The sequence below is a fragment of the Podarcis pityusensis genome, assembly GCF_964106645.2.
Source record: "Podarcis pityusensis genome assembly, chromosome: 1".
NCBI lineage: Eukaryota > Metazoa > Chordata > Lepidosauria > Squamata > Lacertidae > Podarcis > Podarcis pityusensis.
Genome location: NC_138028.1, coordinates 29879502 through 29898381, shown reverse-complemented (window position 1 = coordinate 29898381; position 18880 = coordinate 29879502). Strand labels below are relative to the sequence as shown.

Below are 18880 nucleotides of genomic sequence, written 5' to 3'. Positions count from 1 at the left end.
AAACCAATGGATTCAAATTACAAGGAAGGTGATTCTGCCCAAGCAAAAGAGCTTTCTGACAGAGCTGTTCAACTCTGGTACAGACTCCCTCAGAAGGTGGTGGACTCTCCTTCCTTGGAAGTTTTTAAGCAGAGGTTGGATGGTCATGTGTCAGGGATGCTTCAGTTGTAATTCCTCACATTGCAGGAGGCTGGATAAGATTGCCCCCAGGAGCCCCTCCAACTCTGTATCAAAAACAGTTTAAAACAACTTGAAATCACAAAAATAAGGTGAGTCCTGAAAATATACACCTCAAGTGTCAAAAGGCAGGCTGGAGAGTTGCATCTTCCGCATCCTCCGGAAGCTGTATAATGAAGGTGTTGGACACACCTCTGTGGGAACCGAGCTCTGCAGATTAGGGGCTGCCACAGAAAGTGCCCTATTCCAGGCCGCCACTACCCCAAGCCTCAGAGCAGAGGAACTCCCAAGGGGGCCCCCTCTGCCAATCTCGGTACCAGAGGGTCTGTAGCAAAGGACCCTGTCCTTCACCTGCTTGGCCAGTGCATCCCTAGTCAAACTAAGAAATAGTATTTTTTTAGCCTCTGATAACCTCACTCCCACCCAGGACAAGTCCCCACCACTCTGGTAATGAGAAAGGATACCTGCTGCTGCTGCTGCTGCTGTTGTAGGCAGCCATCTGCCTCGATAAATTCCTGCTCTGGTTACTATGGAAATGGGAGCTCCCACAAAGCTAGCTTCCTCCTGCCAGGATTCTTATGCTTAGTATAAAACCATAGGGATGGTAAATTCCCCCTCACTTTCAGAGGAACTCTTGCGGTTCTAGTCACCTGGCCCTGACCCAGGAGAGCTTCCAGACATCCACCCACACCTGCAACCTTCTCAATGATGGCAGTGGAGGATGGCAAAAAGGGTGATGAGGCCACTACACATGACTAAAAAGGAGCACGTGCTAATTTATATGTAAAGATGCAGATTCAGAAATAATTACAACAAGTGAAATGCAATACAACTGACTGTAGTGGGGAGTGACTGTGACCCCGTGATCAGCGTGCCTTTTTAGTCTTTCCAGAGGAGAGAATAGCTCGTATAAGAAACCCTCCAGGATCAAATACAAAGAACCATATAGTCCAACATCTTGTTCTTACCATGACTGAGTGCATGAGTTTCTTAAGCAGGACATTCTCCCCACTCATGTTCCCCAACAACTGGTATTCAGAAGCATATTGTTTCTAGTATTGAAGGTAGTACACAGCCATGGTGAGTAGCTATTGGTAACCTGAATGAATTTGTCTAATCATGTTTCAAACCTAACCAGGTTGGTTGCTATCACTACATCTTGTGATAGTGGATTCTGTGCTGTGTGGTGAACTTCCTTTTTTTCTGTCCTTAAACTCCCAGCGTTTTAGTTTCATCGGATGAAGTACTATGAAGCAGAAAACCTTCCCTTTCTCCACACCATACATAATAACACACATGCTTCACCCCAATTCACCTTTCTTCTAAACTGAAAAGTCCCAAACATTGCAACCTTTAGTCATAGGGGACTTGCTTCATCAGCCCCTTGATCATTTGAGCTCCCAATTTCTGCATCTTTTGCAGCTCTGCAAGGCAACCAGAACTATTCCATATTGGTTCGACCACAGAATTTGTATAGCAGCTTTATGTATAGCATAAAATTTGCATAGCAGTCTTTCCAGACTGTTCCCAAGCCAGAATTTACCTTATTCACAAGCTGCCACACACAAGACTGACATGTATAAGAGAGTGTTGAGATTATACTCCTCTCACGCTGCTACTTTCCCAAGTAAGTGAAATATAACATTTTTTACTTTGCAGGAGACCCACAACACCCCAAACAGGTCTGAGATACAGCAACATGTTTTTTATTTCTTTTGGAATGCAATAAAATATGGCACACACAAAACGTGAAGAGAGCTGTGAAAAGCTTACAAAGGGCCCAGCTTTATACACATGGGGTTGGGGTAAGCTATCCCCTTTCTCCTTGGTATTTAATTTTCTAGGTGCAGCAAATGTTTTTGTATAGAGAACAATTCAGTTTCATAAGTCTACCCTCCCTGCCAGAGTCTGAAGCAGTGGAACCCAGAAATAGGCTTATTTCCTCCCCTGCTGCTTCAGAGAACTAGGCCTCAGCCACAATGGTTATAAGACTGGCTTGCAGTTATATAATGTCATGGGACACACAGTTGTTTAATACAAAGCTCTGCAAATAATTTCAAAAACCCTAGTTTGAGGATTCAGGTTCTCTTTTCTAGACAGCATGAAATCAGTGCATTTAAATACAGCTCTTATATTGTGAAGGATGAATGTGACCGTGTCTGGGTCATTAATATTTGTTTTCTCAATTGCTAATTCCGTGAAGCAACTTTCTGTTTGCCTCTAGGAATTTTAAATTTTATCCAGCTACTAGCACTCTCACCGCCACCATCATTCACAATAAGTTTAGGGTGAGGGATAACAAAGGAATCTGATCTACTTCCACAAACCTAGAGCTGTTTGAAAGTGTCCTCCTGAGATTGGGGTATTTGAGCAGGGAGGACAAAGGGATAAATTGTCAGAGGAACTAGAGCCTCTGTATCCTCCCCACCTGGGTTGCGAGTATACAAAATATGTCACTTCCAATACACACACACCCAAAAAAAATATAAAAAAAATGAGAAGGTTTGATCCCACTAAACTAGTGCTCAACACCTAGGGAGGAACTAGAATGAGGGGGGGGGATCTAGAATTATTGGCTCTGCCTGTCATTGGCTCCACCTACAGTTGGGCCTCTGCTTTCTGCCCCAATGGGCACCAGCCATCCCTGCTGGCATTGCCCCTTTTGTGCAGCTCTCAGCACGTTTCAAAATAGCTGTCCCTAGGCTGCTTTGGAGTTTAAATAGAGAGACATGATGGAAAACTCAGAAAAAGAAATTGCTCACAAAACAGAAAAAGGCACGCATCTCCCGACAAACACTGCAACAAACTCAAACACATCTCTGAACTAAGCTTTGACACACAACGGCTTCCCCTCACACGTGAACCAAATTCACGATCACGAGCGGGCAGTTGTTGGCACTTCGTATGGAAGCTCACATATCGTATATAAATCACAAGATATGACCGGGTAGGACTTGCATTTAGTCTGTTGATCATGCGTAAAGCACAAGCAAAAAAAGTGGCTTCCTAGAGGCCCAGTAAATTGTTTGTCACTAGTTCTACTGGGACAGGAAGCTCCAGCCATGGGCCTAATTAGGGCTCCCAGGCCTTGACGGTTGGGCCTGCTAAACTGAATTTTAGTGAACTTTAGCTACCTTTCAGGGGCCCAATGTCAACCACTGGTCGTTCTCTACCAATGGTGACAGTGGGACCGTTCACACTGCCTAATCAGTTTTCCTAGGCCACCTATAAGATAGCAGATTAAGTGGAGGAACCACAACAACCCCTGTCAGTCATCAAGAAGTACTGTCCATACCAGGACAATGCACACACCCTCTGCCTCCTCTCGATACAACCAGACCACCCCTGGCCCACCTCAAGTTTTCTTAGGGGCCTTATCTGCACCTAGATTGAAAAGCAAGGGACGGGGAGTTTTAAATGTTCATCCACCACACCAAAAAATTTCTTTTCTAGATTTCCTACTCCCACCCCCACCTGGGTTCCAAAACAACCCCAAGAACTAAGTTGCTTTCATTAAGATTTGGGCAAAGAGCAAGGAGGATTCTGTCCAGCACCTGGAAGGCTATACCAGAAATGCCTGGGGAAGGGAGGAATGGCAGCAAAGCAATTGCCCAGAAATGGATTTTATTCTACAGACACTCCTTTGGCCAGAATCCAGGATGAATTTTGGAAGCTTTCCCCAGGATAAAAGCTGCATCTGTCACTAATTTCACTACAAGATTTTATTTCCACATGCTCAGGGAACTGGCAGCTGCTGCATTCCCACTGGCTTTCAAGTTCTAACTTGTGGCCAAGCATTTCAAAATCCAACCATCTAGCAGCTCAGGCATACAAACAGGAGCCTTACTGTAGAATTAACCCACTTTAAAAGGCAGGGGGGAGGAAGCTACGCTGCTTGGATAATCCCAAGGAAATGCACACACTCCTGCTTAGCTTCACTGAAACAATCGCAGGCTCACAATCTCAAGGGGGGAAAGCTAGTACAATCATCCTTCTGTGCTAAGAAATCTTTGTAATTACTCTTCGAAAGGCAATGGGGAAATAAAGAGAATGATAACATGCCTTTTGGAAGGAAAGCCGCTAGCTGCAGTTGGCATTTCAGCTTTTAATTCCGGCTTGGCTCTCTTTTGCCCCCTGCAAACAGATACATGGAACTGCAACACTGAAATAGGGGAGCGTCGTCACATTACCACAAGAAAGATGGGGAATGCAAGAGTAAAACGAGAAAGAGAGACAGAAATGTTGAGATTACTCTGAAATACACAGAGCTAGAAAGGCAAGCTTGCTTTCTCCTCGGAGCTGTTCCCACTCAAGCATCCTGGGTCCAGGTTTATTCCACTTTTCTGGGAACATCCCAGCCGCAGCTCATGGCTTTTACCACAATGCTGTACAGCTTGGTCCAGGCCTCACGCACATTCACATTGAAAGCGGGACCGTGGCATTTTTCCAGCATATACAGCAAGGATTCGCCCACAGCCTGCAAATCAAACAGGAGACAGCAGAATCAGCATTCAAAAAGAAGCAGCTCTTAAGGAAGGGGTGGGGGTGATTTTCTACTATCTAAAAAATGGAACTTTACTTTCAGAGTGATGGTGGAGGCACACGCCCTCCAGGTTCCAAGTAATCCTCTCAATTTGGCTCTTACTGGCGCTGTCAACCATTATTTATCCCCAGTTTGCCTAACAATAGACTACCTTGCTTTTTACTTCTCTGCATCAGAGGAACTTGCAAGTTTTGCTTGAAGCTGGAGGCTGAGCTGAGTAATGGCTAATGAATTTTTCAGAAAGCTAATCTCATCCAGTCTGTAAATCTCCTCCAGGACTTACAACTATCTCAACTGCAGACGTCGTAGCTCTTACGTCACCCCAACTTTCCCTCTGCCATGCACCCCTCTCCTTCATCCACCCAGGTCTAAAACAGCTCAGAAGTCTGCTCACATATTTTGTGACATATTCAGACCATGTGACTCTCCCCTCTTAACTCTCCCCACTGGTTTCCCATCCACTCTGGGATCTGAGCAAGTTTTTTGTCCTCTCAAAACCCTCCATGGCCTTGTTCCTCCTCCTCAATCTGTACTGATTTCCCAACATGTCCCTTCCTGCAACACAAACCTGGAAAGCTGAGGGAAGAATTAAAAGCAAGTCAACAGTGCCACAGATACATCTCAAAACAAAAAGGCTCCTTACCGAAAAAGACTCCACCTTCACACCAACTGCCTGGTGTTTCTTACCCAGGTTGGCAAGGTATTCTTCCAGGCACTGCAAGTTCTCCAAATGAGTCACGGCTGCATCTATTACCAGCATTACCTACCAAGCAGACAGAACGACAAACAGGACAATCTGGTGTGTCCTTATGGAAGTAAAGGCACTCTAAAAGCCTTCTGCAAATGTTATAAGAGACTCTGAAAGGCTTGTTCTGGATATCTCCATAAGCCTAAGAGCTCGGGTCAAGATGAAAGGGCATGCTTGAAGGAAATCTGTATTTAAACACCATTTATATCTGTCTATTACACCAATCCTGCCATTTAGGGCCTCCAGCAAATGTTACAAAACCCTTCTGCAGAAAGCATGTGTGTGCAAGGAAAAACCTGGAAACCAAACCCAGATCACCTGTGTGTTGATCTCCCATACACTTACCTCTTCTAGTAGCGTTTACACATGTTGAAAAGCCACAACAGTGTGGCCTGCCGAAACAGATGGGCATGGTTGTCCATGCAGTTGTCATGCATGACTCTCAAGGGACACGTCACAGTGACACATTATCTGGCAGATTGGTGCTACAAGAAACCTTACTGCCCAATTTTAAATTCAACCCTCCTGGCTGCTCTGCCATTCTTCCCACCTGCATGAGTTTTGATTTTGGGCAGAGGGGAACTCACAGCCATATAACTAAAGCTGATTTCCTTGGTAACAAGCCCCCTTGATATGAATGGGATTTACTTCCTAATAGGTGCGTGCCCATTGTGATTTTGTAGCCAAATTCAATAGGGAAAGTCTACCACTGGCAATTAGCTATGATAGCTAAAAATGGAGCTTCTGTACCCAGAGAGAGTATAGATCTGATTACCAATTAATGGAACAAGCAAGAAGGGGTGGTTCTGCTGTGCCCTGCCTCATAAAGTCCTTAAGGGCATCAGTTTTGGTGCAGATGAGGGTGAACTACCGTATTTTTCGCTCCATTGGACGCACCGGACCATAGGACGCACCGGATCATAGGAGGGGGAGAACAGGGAAAAAAATTTTTTTTCTTGTTCTCTCCCTCTAAAACAAGGTGCGTTCAAGGTACCTAATTTTTTTGGGGGGGGGGAATAAAGAAAAAAAAATTCCCTCCCCAGGCACGGGGCAGGCGTGGGGGAAGCCCGAGCTTCCCCCGACCCCAGCCCCCAGAACAGCCTGCTATCCGCAAGCCTAGGGAACCGAGCCGGTCTCCCCAGGCTTGTGGAGAGGTGCGCGAAGCCCGGGCGCGCTCTTCAGTGCGCACCAGGCTTCGGAATGCAGGCAGCTCTGCGCTACTCTCCGGAGCCCCGCGCGGCTTCGCGCCGGGATCGGGAGGGTGGCGCGGAGCTGCAGGAAGCCCTGGAGCGCAGGCAGCTCCGCGCCACCCTCCGGAGCCCCACGCGGCTTCGTGCCAGGATCCGGAGGGTGGCGCGGAGCTGCAAGAAGCCCTGGAGCGCAGGCAGCTCCGCGCCACCCTCCGGAGCCCCGCGCGGCTTCGCGCCGGGATCCGGAGGGTGGCGCGGAGCTGCAGGAAGCCCGGGAAAGCCTGCATTCGCTCCATAGGATGCACACACATTTTCCCTTCATTTTTGGAGAGGAAAAAGTGCGTCCTATAGAGCGAAAAATACGGTAACTGGTGTTTAATCCAGACAAAATAGAGGCAATGGGTAGTTGATGGTTTGGTGTTAGAAACTCTGGTGTTCTGTTTCTTTTGCACATAGTTACACTCCTTTAAAAGTCAGCCACAGCTTGGGAGTACTCCAAGACCCAGCCTGGCAACTGGATGATCTTGTGGCTGGAAGTACCATCTTTCAGCATGTGTGTCAGCTGCATCCTTCCCTTGAAAAGCCAGGAGTAGCCAGCTATTCATGCTGCGGTCACTTCCAGATTGGATTACTCTAATGTGCTCCATGTGGCTCAGCCTTTGTAGTTCATAAGCTTTGACTGGTCCCGAATGCAGCTGCCAGAATGTTTACAAGACCTGGCTTCAGTACAGCAACTACCAATTCATTTCTGGGCTCAATTCTAAGTGTTTTAACTTTTAAAGGCCCAGTTGACCTGTTACTAGAGTATCTGGAGAATTCTTTCCACACACTTGCCTAACCTTTATGATCATCTACAGACCCTCCAAGTGTCCCTATTTTCCAAGGACAGTCCTGGATTTACAGAAGCTGTCTCGGTTTCTGATTTGATCCTGCTTTTCCTTAGGACATCTCTACTTTCATCAGAGAAATGTTGGAGGGTATGGATCTACTGAGGCTCTTGTTGGATGTCTCCTGCCTACTTGAGTCTGAAGCCTGGCAGGGACAGGGCCTTTTCGGTGTTGGGATACAGACCATTGAACACTCTGCCAAAAGAGGCTCACCTGGCCCCATGGCTGCTTGTTTTTCAACAAAGCAGCTAAGACTTTCCTTCTTCACCAGGCTTTTTAAAGATAGTGTTTTCTGAGGCTGATTTTTGACTGCTACTGGTTTCTGCACCAACGTCATCCTCTTATTTGCTTGTCCAACAGACTGTTTCAACTAAATTTTAGCTCACCTCTTCACAATTTGTACTCTGCCACCCTATTTTGCAGAAAGGCAGGACAAAAATGCTGAAAAATAAATAAAACCTGACTAGCCATCCTTGGGGGTGGGGGAGAGCTAGACTAAACTTGTTCTCTTTTAATCTGACAATCTAAACACCCTATCAAACCATCTCATTTATTTTATTTCTATATTTGTATTTCTTTCCTGACTTTCCAACAAAACATTGTTCAATGGAGGTAATGAAAAGAAAATTCATCAAAAGGGACAAAGTAAAACAAATTAAAAACATATCATAATCTAACACCAAACACCAGGCATGCAGCAGAAAACATTCTATTAAAACCAGCCCACAGCTAGGTCAAAAGTCAGTCAGAAAAGAAAGGTTGCTTATACCCCTGTAGGGTCCCTTGTCTCAATATTTTCTTAACACACCCTTGGAGTTAAGCTCATACTTGTCCTTCCTGCTTGCTCTGCTAAGCTAAATCTAATTATTTAAATGTGATTAAACTCATTCCTAATCTAATACAGTTAATAGATTTATATTAGTTTTAAAAATGCATTTTCTGCACGCAGAAAAGTAATCAGGATAGATTCATGCACACGACTTTCCACCCCAGGTAATTTTTTACAGGTACCTCTTAGACAACAGTGGTCCTTCATGTCATACAAGTAGTTCAGATCATCAAAACACATGGGAAGAACTAGGCACCAATTAATATTTCCCCATTCCCTGGCAGTGTAGAATAAATAATAGCTTATTATAATTTTACTGACTTTGTGTTAAATGATACTTCTTGGTGAAGAGGATACACAAAAGGCTGTTGGGGCAGAGCAAGAGAGTTTTAGCTTGAAGCTGCATTTGTTGACTGCAGTTTTTATCCCAATCTTCCTCCAAGCATCTCAGGAAAATGTGCAAGGTCACCTGTATACCATTTGATCCCCTGTAAGGTAGGTCCATCTGAGAGAGAACAACTGGCCCAGATTTTCTCAACAAGCTCCTTTCACCCCAAGAGCTTCATGAAAGAGTGGGGATTTGAGTCCATGCCTCCCAGGCCCTAGCCAAACACGCTAAGCAGGATACCCCACTGCCACTTGCCAACATAGCCTTTGCTATAGTTGAAGACAATTACCAGAAGGACTCCTTTACACCTCTCACCTTTCTAATGTGTTCCAGGAACTCGGGTGACGAGAGGCACTCCTGAGGAGTAGCGAACTTCCTGCAGTTGTACTGGAAAAGGGGCAAGAGGTCAGGGTCCAAATCAAAAAGCCTGAAAGACATCAACCCAACAATTATTTGGCCTCCATACAAATCGGGCAGACATCCCATCCCATCTCATCTCTCTTTCCCATCCTCATGGAACATCTTAGCTTCTGGGGAGGCCCAAGAAAGCAAGCCAGTCAGTACAGTCTCCCCTCACGCCCAGCCTGCCTTCAGGAAAACAAACCAGGTACAACAGAGGACAAGGAGTGGTACTCAACTAGGTTTTATTCCAAAAGTAGACCTACTGAAATGAATGGGCTTTAGTAATATTCATTAATTCCAATAGGTATACACGGAGTAAAACTTAGTTGATTACCACCCAGGGCATTTTTCTTCTCTCGGTACAACTTCCCCTGTCCCTTTACAATTGGTTTCTGGGAAAGAAAAATGGAGCCCCAGCACAACTCTCAGGCATTATCTCTGTTGTCTTTTCGGTGCCTGCTGAAAATGTTCCCCGAATCAACAAGCATTTCAGGTAGCAATCTTTCCCAATCTCCATCTGTATTGGACTTGTTTTAAACAAATTTTAAAATGCTTTAATTGTTTTATCACTACTTCCCAGTCACTTGAGCTCTCCCTGCGAGCACAGCCTGCCCAGTTGGGGAAGGCAATGCAAATGGAGGTCTGCCACCGCCCCTTTCCCCTTGCTCATCTCATGGTGCTCTTATGCTTGGAGTGGGACTGAAGCCAGTTTCTCAGCTGAGCGTGTAGAAACGTCCCACTCAAATATGTGTTTAAGAAATGGGGAAGGGTCCATTCATTCCTGGTATAAACAGCAATCTCCATTTATCGTGCTGTAGCATCACACTGCTAGATCGTAGCAATGATAGGGGGTCGAAGACGCTGTTTTAGAGAGGCAGAGACAGAAAGACACGCACAGAGAGAAGGATGTGTGAAGTGACAAAGACCTGGATAGCAGAAAAATCTGAGAACATCATAAGTGTTTTGCAAGAGCACTGGAAGATCGCCAGCATCAAGCTTTTCTCTGAAAAAAAGGCTGAGTTTAGCACACACCATTTACTCCACCACAGGCGCTGTAAGTTGCCACCCTTGCGCAAAAGAGCATAAGATGTGTTGAAAACATCCTCAGTTCTTCTCGTAGCAATGACTTGTTTTGTTGCCTGTTTCCAAACTCCCTTCAGTAGGATCTGTTCTGCCCTTCTGCGCCTCCCACCAACATACATCGTCAAAATACCCACTAACCACAGTCTCTTAACACAACATTCAAAGTGTCTTCACCTCCAGACGGCATTGAGATTAGACTCTCCCTTCTTCATTCCCTGACACAGCCCAAAATCCACATCAGCTTTTCGTTGCCAGGTTGCATTTCACACATGCATGTCATCCCTGGTGCCCTTTCAACCCTGCCTGCCTCCCTAAGCGCATCTCTCTGGTAATTCACCTCCTAGATTGACAGGAACCCGTTTTTTCTATTTATATGGTACACATCTCTCCTGACTAATAAGGAGGAACGAGAATCTGTTGCAATATCGTTCCATATACCAGCCTGAATTCTGCTCTCTGCTATTCGCTTAACAATTTTATACAGTGGTATAAAACATGTAATGGTATCTCAAAGAATGGTTTGCTCCATGCAGGAACTCAAAACTCACAATCCTTCAAAGTCATGGTAATGCAAGAGACTGGTGTCGTCCATCAGACAGGGGCTATAAAGCAGTTTGCAAAATAAAAAATTGCTACAAAGACTTCATAATACTACCTGGCAGCATGAGGAGAATACTGGCCTACCTCAACAACATTTACAACAATCAGTAGGGTAGGCCGGTATTCTCCGCATGCTGCAGAAGGGAGGCTGAGAGTTATGAAGTAAGTAAAGAGATGAGATTTGAAACAGAGCGTTCCTCGCTCAAACTCTTAGCAGCTACGCCACAGAATGTAGACAGTCCATTTAGGCCATCATAGACAATGGTCACTGGTAGGCTTGTGCTTTGTCACTTTATCTGTTTTTTAAACAAACAACACCACATCTATGCTCATTGCAGTTGTAACATCCTATTAATAACTTTGTGTCATGCACAAGGTAGCTCTGTCACTGACTCTAGATAATTATTAAATAATCTAAACAGTACCAGCCTCACTCCATATAATTTGCTTTCCTCTATGATGAAAAATGCCTGTATTCCTAACCACAGCTTTCTGGATTTTAACTAGAGGATGGTTTGAATGCATAAAAGGGTGCATTTCTGACTGTTGACTTTCCACAGAAAGGAGTGTTTGCTAAAAAGCTCTCTTAAAAACAAACACAAAGCCTATGTATGCAATGTTCGGCTAACCACCCCCTCTACATTTTTGTTGATACTTTCAACACACTTAAAGGAGTTAGTGAAGCAAGACATCTCTTTGGAGACACCAAGCCAACTCTTCTTCCACAAGTTTTGTTGTGTTACATATTCAATAGATAAACTAGCCTTAATAACGATTTCCATCCTATTGCACAATACAGTATAGAATTGTCTGGAAGGGTTCTAATTTCCTGGTTCCTGCTGAAAATACAGGTGCTACAATGACCATTTCAGCAATTGCTGGAAAAGTTTGCTGATTTTAAATTACCGTACATACCTTAGTTAACAATTTTACATTTGAACTCTTGAAGAACCCATGTGAACACAATTCTGCCTGCTAACCTGTCGCTTTCTCATTTGTCTACTCCTTCTGAAGCTTTGTGCATCCCTTCCAAACTTTTAAGCACCCTCTGATACTTTCGTCTTCGTATTCATTGAGTGGGTCTTATTGCATTTGGCCCAGAGAAACAAAGTTGTGTGTTTATTAATTAACTGAATGGAGCAGTACTACAGCTATTCAGTTTCCCATAAGGCATTTTTTACTGAGAAAACAATAATCATAGAATTGCAGAGTTGGAAGGGCCCCTAAGAGTCATGTAGTCCAACCCCATGAAAGAATGTCTATATATTTTTTTCTTTTTCTTCACCCTGTCCCCAAAAAGGCCACTTTGCATATCCCCCCCCAATGTTCTCCTCTTTCTTTCTTTCTTTCTTTCTTTCTTTCTCTCTCTCACTAGTGTTTGTCACCCACCTGAGCCCTGAAACAACACCAAGTCCAAGTCATTGTGGAAAAAGCAAATGGTGACTTGACCAACACAGATCCTGCAGCCATTTGTAGTATCAGCAATGTGCGCGCGCACACACACACAAACCCTTAGTAGAAAAGAAAGAAGCTTTGATTCCGTTCCTCACTGCCAATAGTCAGCCCCACCCCTGAAAAATTACTAAAGAATAATTTATCTTCCCACAGGAGAAATCTCCTATAAACATAGCAGAGAATTCCCAGAAGCTGTTTGCACACCACTTTAAAGGATACCTTACCTACATTGCATTGCCCATTTTATTACCAGCTCCACCCATCCATATTCTACATGGGGAGCTGGAGCTGACTGTGTTGGACTCACTGGCAGAGGAAGAGGAGTGCGAGGGGAGCGCACCGCCCCCAGCAGTGAAATACTGGTGGGGTGCCATCGCGGCTGCCCCCCTGCCCGCGCTGAGCACCACGCCCCCAGGACGCATGCCAGCCCCGCCCCCACCTGCTCTCCGCCCCCCCCCGCCCCCCCCGGTGCTGGAGCATGAAGCTCTGCCACTGATTGGACTTGATTCTTGGAAACTAAAATCTAACAGTCCCAAAGTCAGACAAAGCAAGTGGAATTTCAATGGACAGGCTGCCATTCACCACACACAAGCAGCAGATAAACAGTTCTGTTCTCTGTGTAGGAGAAGGGATCATAGCTCAGGGGTAGAGCATGCTGAAGGCTGGAGGTTCGATTTATTATGTCTGCAATTAAAAAGAACAAAGGATCAGATAGGAGGCAATGTGAGAGACCTTTGCTCGAGATCCTGGACAGCCACTGCCAGCCACGTGTCGACAAGTACACAAATGATCTGACCTTATATGAAAGGCAGATCTAGGGGAGCACAACAGGTTTGGTCACACCAGGCACGAAGCTTCTGGGGCACCGCAACTATGACATCTAACAGAAGGCGAGGGGACACTGGATTTTGGCATTGCAAAGGGCACCCCTGAAATTTGAGATTCCAAGATCTGTCACTTGTTTCCTAGGTTCGAAATCCCATTCTCCACACTATAGACTCTCCTCAGTCCATGTTGAGAAAGCCACGCTTACCTGCCTCGGTTTTCCTGTCTATACAATGGAAACTTAAAGAGTGGCTGGGAGCAGGTGGGTGAACCTTGGCTGCAGAGCAGCCTCTGCACAAACCCCTCTGTGAATGGAGAAATAAAGTTTGTTGCTTCCTATAAAACCAAGCATGGCCTTCCAGAGGCTCCAAGCCTTTGTCCCATCTGCGTCTCCCAGCTTTGTACTCCTCAACTTCAGGGTTAATGGCATGCACCCGGGCACTCAGCTGTTCTCTCACATGCACCATTTCCTCTGCCCTGGGACTGATCCCAGAATGAATCAAGCCTCTCCCCAAGGGCCAGGCCTGGCCTTGGCTCCGGTGATCGCCATGTCACATGCAATTAGGAAGCCGCTCTGATACACTCTGCAGAGCTGAGGACTGTGGAGCTACTCCCTTATTAAGAGGAAACTCTCATCTCTGCCACAACTTCAAGAAGATATTAAAGGGAAGACTCAGAGCTCACACAACCTTCTTCCTGTGTTCTTGGCCTGTCTTTTTAAACAGCTTGCTGGCCTTTAATCCTCATGGAGTTTCATATGAAAATCACATCAATACTTGCACCCTTCGAACCCATAGAGGTGCTATGTTGCCCAAGCTTATGCCAAAGTAAGCCTTCACAGGACTGCACAAGCTCTTTTCTCTGTCTGGACTCATCTAACGCTTCATTTTCTGACATGAAAAAAGTCCTGCTGGAACTCAAGCCTGTCTAGGAGTCCCCTCTTTCTGTCCCAGAAGCCTTGCAGCACAAGCCTATATGTGTCTGGGACTTACATTCAGGTAAGCGCATACAAAATTGCCACCTTAACTATTCATCACATATTTACATGGGTTTGTTGTGACTGACTGGTGTTTATTAAAAGGCGCTCTGCACATGCTCGGTGGCACTCATTACTTTGCATATTCTAGGGATACTCCAGGGAACTGAAAGCAAATACAGTATTAGCAACAAGCTGTAGCTCAAGTCAAGTCCTGGTGTCTTGGGGGGGGGGGGGGTGTAAGAAAGAGAAATTATTTAATTAACCTAATTCAATGCTGTTTTATTTATATTAAATGTAGACTTCAGTATCCTTTCTAAATAATGTTAAATATTGTCTGGGCTTTTGTCTTCTATTTATTTTATTGTATACAGCTCATTCCCCCCATATATAGATTTATTTTTGTTTGTGGTTTAAATTTTTATTTATGGTGGGGGGTTAGAGAAGATGGAGGCCCCTCTCCCTCATTAGAAACTAGCTGAAACCAGCCCTGCACTTCTGGGACAAGAAGAGCCCCAGCACAGAGGTGTTATGCGACCTGCAGGTAGTCTCTTCTCAAGCCCAGACAGCAGTCTTGTTAGGCGCCGACATGAAACAGTGATATATAAATGTTTTTTTATTAAAAAAACACACACACACCAAGCTAATTTAGAAAGAGAGGCACTTTACTTCACCTATTATTACACTTTGGCTGCACAGGAAAACACTTCCATGTTGGAAGCAAGTCTGTCACCTGTGTCATATATAAATCACCTGCAAATAACCAAACGGGTCTACACTCGTTAACCAATACACACGATCTGCCCGCTTCGCCGCCACCACTTTAGACGTCCCACCCCTGTGATGTGTGAAGAGGAACCAAACCCCTGCTATAAAGAGCTTGCTCGTTCCCAGTAGAGATTCACCACCAACAAATCTAAGCATGGAGACTCTGGAAATATGGAGCGTAAAGATCGTGGCGGAGAAGGTGGAACAAAGTTTCTCACCGGAGTCTTTCAAGCTGTGAAACCAAGTTGGGTCAAGATGGTCTGCTTTGCAAAGGACCGTCTCCGCTTCAGGCGTCGTGGAGACACACCTGGCTCTTTGATTCTTCCGGGCAGATCCTCGATTCCCCCTTACAATCTTCCTCCTTTAAGGCATCTGGCCTCGCACGTGCTCCCTCCAACCAAGCCCAGCCCAGCCTGCCCCTCTCCCTTCTCCCCCTTACCTGGTAAACAAGACCAAGCCGTGCTCGATGGGGCGGCTGTTCACTTTCTCCCAGCTCTCTCGGATCAGCTTCTGGTCCGCGCTGGAAAGTCCGTCGCTCTCCATTTTCCCGGAGAGGCGCAACTGGAGGCGCAGCGCCGCTTGGAAAGCAGGAGACGCAGCCGCCGCCGCCGCCGCCGCCCCCTCCCGGACGCGCAGCGAGGCTGGCTGTGCGCTCCGAGCAACAGGTGGCGGCCCAGATCCCGCGGCGATCCCAGGCGCTTGATCCGCTCGCGAGGCACTTCAGATCCCCCTTGCGCTCGAGACTTGCGCTCCCATGGCGGGATCGGTTGCGCCAGGCAGAAGCGCCGAGTCCGCGCCTTGGCTACTTACTCCTTAGGGCGCCGCGTGGTTGGCTTGAGGGAGATCCCCTCGCCTGGCCTGAAGAGGACTCCGAGTGCCCCAGGGGGACGCCATACCGTTGCTCGCAGCAGCCGCAGAGAGGGTGGGATCCTGCCTTCCTCAATCCCGGGTCTGATCTCCGAGGGCCAACTCTGGCCTCGCCTCGCCACCGCCTCCTCGCCGCGGCAGCACCTTCCCAGCTCCCCAGCAGGAAGATCAAGGCAAGAGGAGCTCTTAAAGGGGCAGCGCCCAACTCAGGCTCCGACGTTGCCAGCCTCCCACCTTTAAGTCAAGGGAATCCAGCTTTCCCCCAGCCCCCACTCTGTGGTTTTAACAAGTCCGAAACACGTAAGTGAAGCTTCCTGCATCCCTGCCAAGAGAAGGCTCGAAGTCCTTCAGGAGTCTAAAGGGCATGTTCACAAGTTCAGCTTCCACTGGCGCAAGCATCCTAGTGTTTTGATGCATGCTGCTGTTTTTGAATCAAGGCTGCAGTCCAACCCTGTTTACTCGCAAGTACGTGGACAGGACAGCACTTCACAGGCACGCATATTTCTGCACGGCGACAAACTACCCAGTATGTTGTGATCAATAAACTTTAATCTCTCTCCTCCAGTCAAAAAGGTCTTGAAATATTGCAGAAATATCTCCTTCCAATATTTTGGACAGAAAGATTTTGATATGCAAGTTGAAGAACTCCAAATGAAAAAGGTGTCATCAAAACCTTGAAGACTGATCACACTTAAAAGCTGAACCTGATCCCCAAAAATCAAATTATTCTATGGATGTATGTAACCACAGCTGCCCAAATTCTGGGGAGGACAAAGTATGTACCACCATGAGAAGAATGGCACCTTAAAATATTAGAATATATAGAACTTACCAGCATGACAAATAGATTAAGAAATAAATATGATAATTTAAAAGAGGACTGGATATTAAATATAGATTATATGGAAAAATATTATAACAAGAAAATAACTAGCTGAAAAAAACAGGCTGACAAAAAGTACGCAGCAGTAGAGGTTACAACGTGGGATAATATAATGGAAACAACTTAGCAGAGTAAGAAAACACAGTTGAAAAGATAGCTGTTAAGAAACCAAGCAAAGAGTGGAAGGGGAGTAAAAGTAAAGGTTTATGAGAGTCAAATAAATTGGAGGAATACTGTTGCTACCCAGCAACCAGTATTGCCTCAGCACCTCTGAACACAAAAGCTTTTTTTTTAAAAAAAAAAAAATTCCCCTTCCAATGGCTAAAGAAAATCTTCTTTTTGTCCATGTTATCCATACATAATTATAAGGTGCTTGAGCAACAGGTCTTGCTACAAGTTTCTGGGAAATGAATGTGTGAGGAACAGCCTTTGCCAGCTTAGTCCCTTCAGCTGTTTCAGGCCAAAGTCCCATTACCCTCGGCCAGCAAAATTGTAATCTGGAAAACATGGACTCTACAATCATGTGAGGCCCTTCTTTGTGTGCCTCCTTCACGAGAGGATCGGACGGTAGCAACATGAGAACAGGCCTTTTCTGCGGTGGCTCCCCCTTTGTGGAATGCTCTCCCCAGGGAGGTTCGCCTGGCGCCCTCCTTATACATCTTTAGATGCCAAGCGAAAACATTCTTCTTCAATCAGGCCTTTAACTGTGCAATATTCTACAGCCTTTTAAAAAAAATGGGGGGGAAGGAACGTTATTGCTTTGTTTTTGTTCTATTTATTTGTGCTTTTATCTTGTATTTTTATTTTGTGAACTGCTCAGATCTTTGGGCAAGGGGCAGTATATAAATTCAATAAATTAATTAATTTACAAAGGGATTTAGGCTAAACGTCAGCAAGAACCTCCATCCTGATGGTATGAGCTATTCAACAGTAGAGCAGGCTGGCATGGAAGGTAGCAGTCTCTCCTTCATTAGGGGTTTTTATGCAGAGGCTGTAAGCAGCAGATTTCCTGAATCAGGAGGGATGGGACTAGTTCAACTTTATGATTCTGTGCAGTGCTTTTTTTCTGGGAGGATGCAGGGGTACGCATACCACGAAACAGTTTGTGAATCTAACGGGAGAAGAAAGAATTTTGTTTTTTAAAAAATTAGTTTCTTCTCTAGCACGGTGAATCGTCAGTTCTTTTGCTACCCCAATGGGGGCATCATTTCCTGTCACGGTGTTTCCTGAGTCTCAGACGGAAGCAAGCGTTTAATGTGTGAAGTAGGAATTGGAATCTAGCACAGTGATAGGTCAGTTTTGTTGTTACCATCTCCAGTGGCGGCATCATTTCCTTTCCTGGTGATTTTCTTGAGTCAAAATGAGACTACCCCTAAACATTTTTTTTAGAAAAAAAGCACTGATTCTATGCACTGACCTGTATATAGTGTTGCAGCATAGCCTGACACTTAACAGTGGGACAAACGGCTCCAATGTTTGGGGGCTAAAGAGAACAGTTTGTGCAGCCTGCATCTGGCCATAGCCAGGGCATTGTTTCCTTCAAAGGAGAGGAATGCTGCATTGGAAAAATGGGGAAACACAACCAAGGTGATTCAGAATACATTATGCATCTTATCTACTTTCCAGTTGGTTTACAGAAACCAGGGGTATAAAACAAATAGTACCATCTCATGCTAGGCAGGAGTTCTCTTTGCTGTTGGCTAAATAATTCTTTTTTAAAAAAATAATAATTGCAAGTAGCTCTAACTGGAGAAAAATGCAACACATAAGTCAAGTGCCTAGCAACAGAACAAAGGCTTGAAACCAGTTCGCCCAGTACCCAGACTGCTTTTCCAAAGTATTAGACAATGCTTTTTTCAGTGTTGTCCACTCCTTCCAATATTTTCAACGTAACATTTAAAGCTAAAGTGTTCTCAGGCTGCCGCTCACTGTTAGCCAGCCTCTTACAGCTAATCCTCTGGATGCATGAACAGGACTTCAAACCTTCAAATTACCGTACTTAGCCTTGAGTAGGCCCAACAATATTACTGAATCGATTGCAAGAATGCCAGGCAAGCCACATGATCCAAACTGTGGTCCATTTAGAGTGCAAGGCAAATAAATAATGTTTTTTGTGTAGTACTTCTGAACAAAGTAAATCTTTTTTAAAATGCTTTTGCTGCTGGAACGAGAAGAGAAAAGCCTTCTGTTCTGTGGCCCCATTCTTCACCTGTTTTCACCTTCACTCCCAGGTCCATGCCTCCCCCTCCTTTTGTGCAA

The 18880-nt window shown here is 45.4% G+C and overlaps 1 protein-coding gene across 2 annotated transcripts; it reads right to left on the bottom strand.

Moving 5' to 3' along the window:
• Window positions 1–1862: 1862 nt before the first annotated feature.
• Window positions 1863–18576, bottom strand: NGB (neuroglobin). 2 transcript variants are annotated; one of them, XM_080979933.1, is made up of 4 exons: window positions 18039–18576; window positions 9078–9189; window positions 5364–5483; window positions 1863–4654 (listed from the first exon to the last, which is right to left on the bottom strand). In XM_080979933.1, the coding sequence occupies exons 1-4, from the start codon at window positions 18131–18133 to the stop codon at window positions 4508–4510; spliced, it is 474 nt and encodes a 157-aa protein (XP_080836059.1). In that variant the 5' UTR covers window positions 18134–18576; the 3' UTR covers window positions 1863–4507. The 2 variants fall into 2 exon arrangements, with proteins under 2 accessions (XP_080836059.1, XP_080836058.1); XM_080979932.1 differs by lacking the exon at window positions 18039–18576 and adding an exon at window positions 15311–16521.
• Between the last annotated feature and the right edge of the window lie 304 nt (window positions 18577–18880).